Source organism: Lepus europaeus, chromosome 18 (genome assembly GCF_033115175.1).
Source record: "Lepus europaeus isolate LE1 chromosome 18, mLepTim1.pri, whole genome shotgun sequence".
Classification (NCBI taxonomy): Eukaryota; Metazoa; Chordata; class Mammalia; order Lagomorpha; family Leporidae; genus Lepus; species Lepus europaeus.
The window spans coordinates 44,904,478-44,916,489 of NC_084844.1; the positions used below are offsets into that span (position 1 = coordinate 44,904,478).

Below are 12,012 nucleotides of genomic sequence, written 5' to 3' on the forward strand. Positions count from 1 at the left end.
AAAAACACAGACATATGAATGCCTACAGCAAGCCAGGCACTGCTGTAGCCAACAGAACAGTAAGGCATTTCATGGAAAAATGGTAAAATACTGTTCCCAGAACCAGAAGGGATATTTGATGGTGCTGAGTAGGAAGGCAGTGCTGCTACACAGTGTCTTTTAAAGACTGGGCACAAACTAGAATCTGCTTCCTCTAACTTAAAACCAGATAGAGGGGCCAGCGTTTTTCTGTAGCAGATAAGGCCGCTGCCTGCAGCGCCGGCACCCTATATGGGCGCTGGTTTGAGTCCTGGCTACTCCACTTCCAATCCAGCTCTCTGCTATGGCCTGGGGAAGCAGTAGAAGATGGCCCAAGTGCTTGGGCCCCTGCACCCACGTGGGAGACCCAGAAGACGCTCCTGGCTCCTAACTTTGGATCCACACAGCTCCGACCATTGCAGCCATCTGGGGAGTGAACCAGCAGATGGAAGACCTCTCTCTCTCTGTCTCTCCCTCTCACTATCTGTAACTCTACCTCTCAAATAAATAAATAAAATCTTTAAAAAAAAAAATCAATAGCTAATGAGTAAGAGAAGGGGTTCTAGGGTCAAACCCCATACCTATAATATTGCATAATTCAGCTTATCTCTCTGAGGCTTCAATTTTCCTTGTAAAATGGAGATAGTAATAATACCTACTCCACAAGAGTGAAATTCTAATGTATGTAAGGTACTCAGCACAGTGCCTAGTATGTGTAAGTGTTCCATAAACAATAGCTATTATTATGGTAAAGAAAATAGATGATGAAAAGGATACTTAGGGTTGATGTGGATATAGTGAAACATTTTTAGAAACTGCTTGTATGCAAAGACTGACAGCCATTCTGGTGGAAAACTTGGCAAGATGTACCTAAAGTCTTAAAAGCAGTTATATCTTTGGGCTTCTGGTGATATCTTTCTATGTTTAAAAACATTGCAAGGCCTGAAAATGGAAAAAAAAAATGTTAAATATGATTATATCCATTCAATGATCCATGTGTTAAATACTTTTTAACCCTGATGATACAAAAATATGCAAACAGATCTGGCTCTAGTTTAAAAGACAGGAAGGTAAACAATCAAATGCCCAAGTACAGTGAAGAGCTGTGACCCACTATGGTAAGTATAGGGTGCTATGGTGCACATGGAAGGAGCACCTACCATCATCTGGAGGGGAAAAGGTGGAGTCAGGGAAGCTTCCCAGAAGAACTGAAATTTAAGCTGAGACCTAAAGGATGAGTAGGAATTAGTTAGGTAAAAAGATGAAGGAAAAGTGTTCCAGGAAAAGGGAACAGCATGTGCAAAAGCCTAGAGACCAAAGGGAGCACAGCGTGTCAGCTTAAGTGTGAGCAGTGTGCAAGGCAGGGAGTTAGGAAGAGACAAAGCTGAAGAGGTAAGCAAAGTTGGCTCATTCAAGGTCTCACTTGCAAAACTTTGTAGACTTTATTCCAAGGACCATACAAATTGAATTTGTAAAAAGCAACTTGTTTACAATAAATAAAAGGTTATTCACAATATATCAAGGAGGGTACACAACAGAAATAAATGAAAAAATAGCTTGTAATAAGAAAATACAGAGCTGGGGCCAGCGCCATGGTGCAACGGGTTAATCCCCCACCTGTGGCACTGGCACCCCATATGGCCACCGGTTCTAGTCTTGGCTGCTCCTCTTCCAATCTAGCTCTCTGCTATGGCCTGGGGAAGCAGTAGAAGATGGCCCAAGTCCTTGGGCCCCTGCACCCATGTGGGAGACTGGGAAGAAGCACCTGGCTTTGGATTGGCGCAGCTCTGGCCATTTCGGCCATTTGGGTAGTGAACCAACGGAAGGAAGACCTTTCTGTCTGTCTCTCCCCCTCACTATCTGTAACTCTACTTCTCAAATAAATAAATAAATCTTAAAAAAAAAAAAAAAAGAAAATACAAAACTGAAGTGAGGATTATGCAGCTCTCTATGTTTACTAAAAGTCACTGACTTGTATACTTATTAAAACAGGTATGTTTAAGGCCTACGGATTATATCTCAATAAATCTGTCTTTTAAAAAGAATATAAATGTCTAACAATATTGAAAATGTTCAAAATGTCTAATAAAAATACAAATCAAACCAATGAGGCTACTCTTTAGTCTCAAAATTGGTAATGCATAAAAATGAAACGACGATATCCAGTGTTAATAAGGTTAAGAAAAATGAGCATTTTTATCATATGCTGGCTGGAATAAATGTTAATTGGAATAACCTTTTCAAAGAGTGTAAATACATAACCAGAGTCTTAAAATTTTTTATACTATGTGATCACTTAATTACATTTTTTAGAATCCTAATAAATGCAGTCACGTATTTTTGCCCAGTGATGTTCACTGCAATGTAGTTTGCAATAGAAAAAGGGATAGAAAAAAATTCATATGTTCACCAATAATGGAACGGATAGCATGAGTTATAATAATTTAAATGGTATGGCAATATATCTATGATATATACCAAACTTAAAAGCAAGGACACAAAACTATATACACAGAAACATTTCATTTTTATAAAACACAATGATAGCATATGTCTTTTATGCTTTTTGCTGTACTTCTCTATACTTCCAAATTTCCTACAATTCCCATGTGTTGGTTCCTAGAGTTTATGAAAGTCAATTTAGAGTTTCTAAAGCTGTTTTCAAAAAATTCAAATGCTTCACTTTTCAGTATCTACACCTCCTTGAAATCAATTTCATACTTGCCTTGGCTTTGGTTTCTCTGAATACACAACTGAAACGTGCATCTTAAATGTCAAAACTTAAGTGGAACTTAGATGAGCGTCTATCTAAAAATATACCACACTCAATTTACTTAAATCAAGACAAAAAAGAATTAAGCCTTCTTGTGATGATACAGGACCACTGTTATGAATATATAAGGGGTCTTCTAAACATGTCAGTGCACATTTTAAAACACTATGAATGGATTTTTATTTTCTTGCAACAAAAACAAACCTGTACCAATTTGTTATAACATGACTGAACAGGATCTAGTTTAAGGCAGTAAAGATAAGACATCAGTTTGAATAGAACCCCTATAAGGGCAATAAGAATTCTGTTAAAATTGAAGCAAGAACATAAAACTTACAATGAAGCTTGGATGGAAGAATGGTGAGATCACTGATGCTTTACAAAGTTTATAGGGACAATGCCTACAAAGGAATCAGCAGTTTATAATGGATAACTTGTTTTAAGAAGGGATGAGATGATGTTGATGTCAAAGCCCACAGTGAAAGACCATCTGTATCAATTTATCAGGGAAAATTTAATATTTGTCATGCCCTAACTGAAGAGGAATGAATATTAACAACAGAAACAACAGTCGGGGGCAGGCCTTTGATTTGTGGTTAAGATGCTGGTTAGGACACCTGCATCTCATATCAGAATGCCTGGATTTCATATACATTTCTGGTTCCGAATTCCAGCTTCCTGTCAATGCAGACCCTAGGAGGCAGCCAGTGATGGTTCAAGAAGTTAGACCCCTGCCAATTACAAAGAGATCTGGATTGAATTTTCAGCTCCTGGTTCTAGCCTTGGCTCAGCCCTAGCTGCTGCAGGCAGAGTGAATAAGCAGATAGGACCTCTGTTCATTCGTTCTCTCTCTCAAATAAATAAATTCTTAAAAAGAAATAATGCCCAACATCATGTACATATCAGTTGGTTAAGTTTATATAATGCCAACCCAAAAATTTAAGGTAGAGCAAGCTTTCTGCTCCACAGATACCAAAACTGTTGCACCCTGATCAGCTACAGACAAGAGCAGAACTTTCAATGGGAATTTGAAACAAGTGTGGTCAAGATTTTGAAGGACATCTTTACAGAATTTCTAACAGGAGATGAGACATAGCTTTGCCAAGACAATTCTGAAAGCAAAGCACAATCAAAGTAATGGCTACCAAGAGACCAAAGTGGTCCACTCAAAACAAAGGTGGTCCAATCAAGAGCAAACATCACAGCAACAGTTTTTATAGACTCTTAAGGCATATGTGTGTTGGTTTTCCAGAGGGCCAGAATGATATTATGAGATTATTTTAAGAAAGTTAGCTAAAGCTTTAGCAGAAAAACTCCTGGAAAATTTGTACTGAAGAGTCCTTCTCCAATGCAGCAATCAAACAAGGGCAATTTTGTGAGTTTCCATGGGAAATCAGTAGGAATCCACCTTACAGTCCTGACTTCTCTCCTTCTAACTTGCTTTATAATCTTAAAACATCTTTAAAGGGCATCTATTTTTCTTCAGTTAATATAAAAAGAAAGACTGCAGTGAGCTGGTTAAATTTCCAGGACCGCCAGTTATTTAGGGATGGACTAGATGGCTGCTAACATCAGTTATAAAAGTGTTAAAGCTGATAGAGTTTATGTTGAAAAATAAAGTTTATATTTTATATTTTTATGTTTTAGATTTTATTTTCCATGAACTTTTTGAAGTCCTCTCATTTAACACTAGATCTCAGAAACTAATAAGCTATCTGTACTTATCTTAAATAGCCAAAAATTATTAAGTTTTTTCTTACACCAACCAACTTCCTCTTTCTTTGCTATGAAACCATCAGCAATCATTTCCAAGCACAATAAGGACCCACCTTTAGCAGTGCCTGCAACTTTCCATTCCTACTTTGCTGCTGGTAATCTATGTAGCACTTGGGAAATGAAATATCCAAGTTTTTTTTTAAAGAATTCTGTATAAAGTAAAAGTTAATAGGCTTCACCTAAAAATGCTTTGCACATAGTTGGATAATTTTGTTCTAGGTATTAAAGGTTACAAGATACATGAATTCCAATGAGAATACAAGTTCTTGATCATATCTCCAGTGTTGTTCCTTTACTCAACTAGGATTAGTTTACTCAGTCAAGGATTAGAAACTGCCTATGCTGTGTCTTTTGTAACATAAGGGAAAGAGATAATAGACCAGGAACCATGGAATTTAATGCTAATGCATGTTCTTGCACCTATAAGTTCTGTATTTTTTTTTTTTTGACAGGCAGAGTGGACAGTGAGAGAGAGAGAGAGACAGAGAAAGATCTTCCTTTGCAGTTGGTTCACCCTCCAATGGCCGCTGCAGCGGCTGGCGCACCGTGCTGATCCAAAGGCAGGAGCCAGGAGCTTCTCCTGGTCTCCCATGGGGTGCAGAGCCCAAGCACCTGGGCCATCCTCCACTGCACTCCCTGGCCACAGCAGAGAGCTGGCCTGGAAGAGGAGCGACCGGGACAGAATCTGGCGCCCCAACCGGGACTAGAACCCGGTGTGCCGGCGCCGCAAGGCGGAGGATTAGCCTATTGAGCCACGGCGCAGGCCCTTCCGGAAGTCTTTTAACCTTGATACTTGTCCTCTACAACTTATGGGACCACTCTAGAATTAAAATCGATTATGGGGGCTGGCGCTGTGGCGCAGCAGGTTAATCTTCTACTTGCAGCACCAGCATCCCATATGGGCACCGTTTCTAGTCCCAGCTGCTCCACTTCTGATCCAGCTCTCTGCTATGGCCTGGGAAAGCAGTAGAAGATGGCCCAAGTGCTTGGGCCCCTGCACTCACATGGGAGACCAGGAAGAAGCACCTGGCTCCTGGCTTCGGATCGGTGCAGCTCCGGCCATTGCAGCCATTTGGGGAGTGAACCAACGGAAGTAAGACCTTTCTCTCTGTCTCTCTCTCTCACTGTCTGTAACTTTACCTCTCAAATAAATAAATAAAATCTTTTTAAAAATTATGAACACAAAACACTCCAAAAAGCATGAAGCACTTACCAAAAGATTATTATGGTATTATACTGTGCTTATATGATCCTGGGTCAATATAGATATCAGTTCAGAAAATTCTACAAGGTTTGTGGTGAGGGAGAATGATACATGTTGGGAAAATGGTATAAAGTTTCAATAAGACAGGAGAAATAAATTCTGTAAACCTATTGTACAGCAGTGACTACAGTTAATACTCATGTATTATATACACAAAATTACTAATAGATTTTAATATTCTCACCACAAAAAGAATGTGAGGTGATGAACATGGTAATTAGCTTCACTTAATCATTCCATAATATATACATTTATCAAAACATTTTGATAGTTTCTATCAATAAAAATAAATTTTAAAAGGGAAAAAGAAAATTCATACCAGAAATAATAGAAGAGATGATTTTTAATCTATCCCCTATTAATTAGGAAACACATGTTATCTAGGAAGAACAACATGTCCCACAAGTTTGGCATCTCTGATTCTTCCTCCCTTATACCCAGTCTTTCTTTTAATTCTTCACAATCCCTCACATCTGTCTCTTTCTTTCCATTACCACCTCAAAATCAGTTCAGCCCTTTATCTCACATCTGGGTCAGTATAACTGCTTCTAACTGGCTCCACTCACAGCTCTCTCCCTTTCTGAAGTCATTCTGCTTATAGCTACTAGATCGATTTCTCAGAACACTGCTGTGATCCTATCTGCTCAAAATCTCTGAGGACTCTCCATTATCTTCTCCATCAAGTTCAAACTCCTAAGCCTGACAGTGCCTGCACAGCTCTAGCAGTCTTCTTATGTTTAGCCCTTACTACTCTTCCAAACAAAGCCTTTCTCAAACTGACTTACATAATTCTTTCAGATATGCCTTGTACTTTTTGCTTCTAATTCTTGGTGTACACACCTTCTCTCCACAGGAATACTTTCTTCTTCCTGGTTCTACCTTAGCCTATAAAAATTCAACTAACCCTTTAAGAACTGGTTTGAGAGCCACCCTAAGGATGAAAATTGCACAGATTCTAACATTAGGTACACCTGCGTTTGAATTACAGTTCCAACCACTCCCTGGCAAACCAACACTGGGTACATTTCTTAACAGCTACTTGCCTCAGTTTCTTCACCTGAAATATGGGGATAGGAGCAACTTTCCTTATGCATACTGTGAAGAATAACGAAATTAATCATAGAAAGCACTTAGCATGATGCCTGGCACTGATGAAGACCCTGGAGATGTTAGATACTGTCAGGACTTATATTGATACCACTGCCATTAGTGAATTTATCTTCACTGGAACTCAGAAAATACTAATAACCATTACAAATGGACTCTTCATGTACATACAGTATCACTCCCCTTACTTTCCTTTTCTACCTCTTCACTTCCTGTGTTTTCTTCCTTCACTGCTGCTAGTCCACAGATTTTATGATCCTGATGGACAGGTCAATGTCTTATATAACTTGGTATCCATAATGGTCATTCACAACTAGTAGATGATCAATCAATAGATTAATACCTAATTAAAGAACACTGAGGAGTTGGCAGTATTAAAATATCCTGCATCCTACACTGGAAAATTATAAAAGAATGCTTAAAGTGATTAGTAAAAAAATTTTTAAGTTTCTCACCTCACAAAATTAAATCTTTTTTAATGGTGTTGTTTTCTCTTGCGCTCTCTCTCTAAAAACAATGCAACCTATTCACGCCGCAAGAGATGGAAAAGCAAAGTATATGCAGGTCAGACAGCAGCCAAATACTGGAACACAAGGACCATGAGACAACTCAGATGAAAACAGAAGTCAGATAGGAAGACAATTTAAAGGGAAAGGTACCGGGCTTATCAGTCATACTAATGATGCTGCTATTCACCTATACAAACCCTAGAATTCCTTTGCACACAAGGCCAAGTATGGGAATAAAGCACTGAAATAACCAGTCTATTAGATAAAGAAGCACCAGTTATTGAGCTCAACAACTTGGCTTACCATATGATCAATTTAATTATCTATTTCAAAAATAACTACTGGGACCTGTGTTGTGGCATAGCGATGCCAAGCATCCCACACAGGTGCCAGTTAGTGTCTTGGCTGCTCCACTTTGGATCCAGCTCCCTGCTAATGGCCTGGGAAAAGCAGAAGATGGTCCAAGTGCTTGGGCCCCTGCCACCCACATGGAAGACTCAGATGAAGCCCCTGGCTCCTGACTTCCACCCTGCTCAGACCAGGACACTGCAGCCATTTTGGGGAGTGAACCAACAGATGGAAGATCTCTCTCTGTGTCCCTCCCTCTCTCTCTGTAACTCTGCCTTTCAAATAAATAAATAAATCTAGGGGCGGAGCCGCTGCTTGGAGACAGCAGGATCTTTTTCGCCATGGCTGCCGGGCCGATCTCCGAGTGGAACCATGATGCTACTGTGTACGTGGGGGGCCTGGACGAGAAGGTTAGCGAACCTCGGCTGTGGGAGCTCTTCCTGCAGGCAGGACCGGTGGTCAACACTCACATGCCGAAAGACAGAGTCACTGGCCAGCACCAAGGCTATGGCTTTGTGGAATTCTTGAGTGAAGAAGATGCTGACTATGCCATTAAGATCATGAACATGATCAAACTTTATGGGAAGCCAATACGGGTGAACAAGGCATCAGCTCACAACAAAAACCTGGATGTCGGGGCCAACATTTTCATCGGGAACCTAGACCCGGAGATTGATGAGCAGCTGCTTTACGATACTTTTAGCGCCTTTGGGGTCATCTTACAAACCCCCAAGATCATGCGGGACCCTGACACAGGCAACTCCAAAGGTTATGCCTTTATTAATTTCGCTTCATTTGATGCCTCGGATGCAGCAATTGAGGCCATGAATGGGCAGTACCTCTGTAACCGCCCCATCACCGTGTCTTATGCCTTCAAGAAGGACTCCAAGGGTGAGCGCCATGGCTCCTCAGCTGAACGACTTCTGGCAGCCCAGAACCCGCTCTCCCAGGCCGATCGCCCGCATCAGCTGTTTGCAGATGCACCCCCTCCACCCTCTGCTCCCAACCCTGTGGTATCATCACTGGGATCTGGGCTTCCTCCATCAGGCATGCCTCCTCCTGGCTCTTTCCCACCCCCAGTGCCGCCTCCTGGAGCCCTCCCACCTGGAATACCTCCAGCCATGCCCCCCCCACCAATGCCTCCTGGGGCTGGAGGACATGGCCCTCCATCAGCAGGCACCCCGGGATCTGGACATCCTGGTCATGGGCACTCACATCCTCACCCCTTCCCACCAGGGATGTCTCAGATGCAGCTGGCCCACCATGGCTCTCAAGGCTTAGGACACCCCCATGCTGGGCCCCCAGGCTCTGGGGGACAGCCACCACCACGCCCACCTCCTGGAATGCCTCATCCTGGACCTCCTCCAATGGGCATGCTCCCCAGAGGACCTCCGTTTGGATCTCCCATGGGTCACCCAGGCCTTATGCCTCCACATGGTATGCGAGGACCCCCTCCACTGATGCTGCCTCATGGGTACACTGGTCCCTCAGGGCCCCCGCCCTATGGCTACCAGCAGGGCCCCCTTCCTCCACCCAGACCCACTCCCCGGCCTCCAGTTCCCCCTCGAGGCCCACTTCGGGGCCCTCTTCCTCAATAAATTCCAATTCTCCTTCCTATTATTTTCAGCTGAAGTTTTTTCGATTCCTTGGACCAATCAGAGTTGCTGTAGCTAACTTCTCTGAGCTCCCCATTTTTAATGTAATTTTTTCCCCACAAGATTTTTCCTTTTTTATGTTGGTCCTAAGTGTTTTGCAAATGCACATGGAAAATAAAACTGTACTTGTTTAATAAATCTAAAAAAAAAAAATTTCAACACTGCTCAAGATTCTAAAGTAACCCAAGTTATAGCTAATGGAATCATATCAAGTAGGCATTGCTTACGGCATCCACTTTGAAGTGGAATTATTCTCAAATCACAGAATCACAAAGATTTAGAAAAAGCTTTACAAGTGCCCATTTGCAGGAATTCCTTACACCACCTCGAAGGCAAAAGCTTCTCCAGCCTTTGCCTGAATTCCATCAGCAATGGGCATTCACTATTTTGCAAAGCAGTGTGCTCCATTGTTAGAAAATTCTTCCCTACAATCACTGGAAATCTGCCTCCTTGAACTTCTACACAAGAATCTTGGTTCTGCCCTCTGGAAAAACACAAGATAAATTAACCTCTGAGATATAATCACTTCTTCAATTAGAATCGAGTTGTCAATGTCTCACACAAAATACAAAAGAAAGGCTCAGAAACTACCCCTGTAGTTTCTACACACCAGAATTTTGAAATCCAGGAAACTACTGAAATCACAAGCCAGCATGTTTTCAAGATATTAAAACTTACACTTCACTTAGCACATAAGTATTACAAGCAACTCAATTTTTTTTAACAGAAGATGGTTCAGTGTTTATTGGCTACCTTTTTGCAACCTGATACTATTAAATCCGCCACCATAATTTTGAAAATTAAAATTATATAGGAAGTTCAAGGTAGTTTTCCCAGTTGTTCTTATTTTCATTCTATTTCTCTCTAAAACATCTGTTTTTTAAAGCCCATTTTGTTCTACTGGTACAATATTTTAATTTTTTCTCAAGTATTTTCAAAAAACGATCGCTAAGGGAATGGGGGGTGGGGGGGCGGAGCTAGGAGCGAAGGCAAAGATGGGCCCAGCAGGAAAAGGCTGGTTACTGGCTATGTGCCTTCTGGAAGCATGCTTTATTGGCATAGGCATCTGAAGTAATGAGACGTACAAACAAGACCCAAGAACGAGAACCATCATGAGCCATGAGTGGAAGGCATCAACGTCCGCAAGATGGAAATGAATTGGCACTGGGCATCAAGCAGCACCGGATGCCTCGGCACCTCGCAGAGGAAAGGCAGGCGGTCCAAGGAGCAGAGATCGCGGCTCCCCTTTGGAGGAGCGAAGCCAAGAAGTAGCTGTAGTGCAGCAATCGGATAAGGCTGAACCCGAGAAAGACTGCAAGCGACGGACCGCGGGGAAGGCACACAGCCCCGCGGCTCCGAGGAAGGGTGTGCAGTGTGCAGAGACTGGACGGGCCCTCGAAATGGCGTGCGTGGGGGATGCGGCTGTGGGTAAGGGGCCACACAGGACTCCCCGGGTCCCCTCCCTGCAGCACGGCAACAGAAGGTGTAAGGGGGGAGGGTGAAAAGCCAGAATGAGTCATTCCCGAAAGGAAGTGCTCAAGCCATAGGAAGACAAGCCACGGGGGACTTCAGGGCGAGGGCCGTGAGGGGCGAGGTGCTCCGGGGCACGGGGGCAAGACCCCACGTCGCCGACTTCCTGCCGCTCGCGTTGCAGACCAGGGTGTGGGGGTTCGCGGCAGCCGAGTGCCAAGGCCTGGGAAGCGGCGCGGCGCGTGCGCAGTGGCGTTCGGCGGGACCCGCTGAGGCAAAGCGGAGCCGCAGTGACAGAAGCAAGCGGAGCGGCCGCCGGGAGGGACTCACCGAGGCGCAGGGGCTGGAGGTGGTGCTGGGGGTAGGCGACCGCTGGACCGTGACCAAAGCCATCTAGGCGCTGCTGGGTTGTTCCGGGCAGGGCATTCTTGTCCCGAGTGTGGGGGGCGGGAGGATGACGGAGCCGGGATGGGGAAGGAGGTGCAGGGACGGGGAGGAGGAGGAGGCCGCCGGAACGGCCGCAGGCTCCGCACCCACCACCGGACTCTTGCCGACTGACGCGCCGAACGGGCGGCGGGCGGACGGACGGGCGGGCGGCTCGGCAGCTGCGGGGCACAATGAGCGCTCCCAGTGCGCAGGCGCCACCTGTCAGCAACCGCCTCTCCCCTCGGCGCGCGCCGCCGCCTCGCCGTAACCCTTGAGTGGCCGGAAGCCCGCCGCGCGCGTGTGCCTCGGGCCGCCGCCCGCTCCCGCGTTTCCTCACCGCTGAGGCGGCGCGGTGGGCCCCCGCGCGGGGCTGTGGCGAGGAGCGGAGGGGAGCCCGCCGGGCGAGGGCGTTGCGGGCTTAGGGGGCTGCGGGAGTCCTCCCTCCTGAGAGACAACCATTTTATGAGGCGGGGCGCTCAGCTTCCCCAACCTCGGAGGTGAAAATTGAGGCAAACGTGTTTTTTCTTACGCTCTCGTTGCGCACGGATGGGGCTGGGCTAGGCTAGGAGACCTTTGGCCCGGCTCTGGCGGGGCTGCTTCTGAGCTTCCCACCCTTCAGTCCGCGTTCTAAGGTGAGACTTTTTAAAAGAAAGAACGATCTTCAGT

The 12,012-nt window shown here is 44.5% G+C and overlaps 2 protein-coding genes across 5 annotated transcripts in view; one reads left to right on the forward strand and one right to left on the reverse strand.

The window, feature by feature from the left end:
* Nucleotides 1-11,493, reverse strand: part of SSH2 (slingshot protein phosphatase 2) — a 279,343-nt gene extending 267,850 nt beyond the window's left edge. For 3 of the 4 annotated variants that reach the window (XM_062175545.1, XM_062175541.1, XM_062175540.1), the window contains exon 1: nucleotides 11,251-11,493. In XM_062175545.1, the coding sequence (XP_062031529.1) occupies nucleotides 11,251-11,313 (63 nt within the window). In that variant the 5' untranslated portion in view covers nucleotides 11,314-11,493. Of the gene's footprint in view, nucleotides 1-1,178; nucleotides 1,246-11,250 lie in introns of all 4 variants that reach the window. The other variant, XM_062175546.1, reaches the window with a different exon arrangement.
* Nucleotides 8,126-9,573, forward strand: LOC133776914 (splicing factor 3B subunit 4-like). Its single transcript, XM_062216222.1, has one exon. It carries the CDS (start codon nucleotides 8,137-8,139, stop codon nucleotides 9,391-9,393), a length of 1,257 nt encoding a protein of 418 aa, XP_062072206.1. The 5' UTR covers nucleotides 8,126-8,136; the 3' UTR covers nucleotides 9,394-9,573.
* Nucleotides 11,494-12,012: the final 519 nt, after the last annotated feature.

Excerpts from the sequence above, each read along its gene's own strand:
- LOC133776914 (XM_062216222.1), top strand. The coding sequence starts at position 8,137 with ATGGCTGCCGGGCCGATCTCCGAGTGGAACCATGATGCTACTGTGTAC.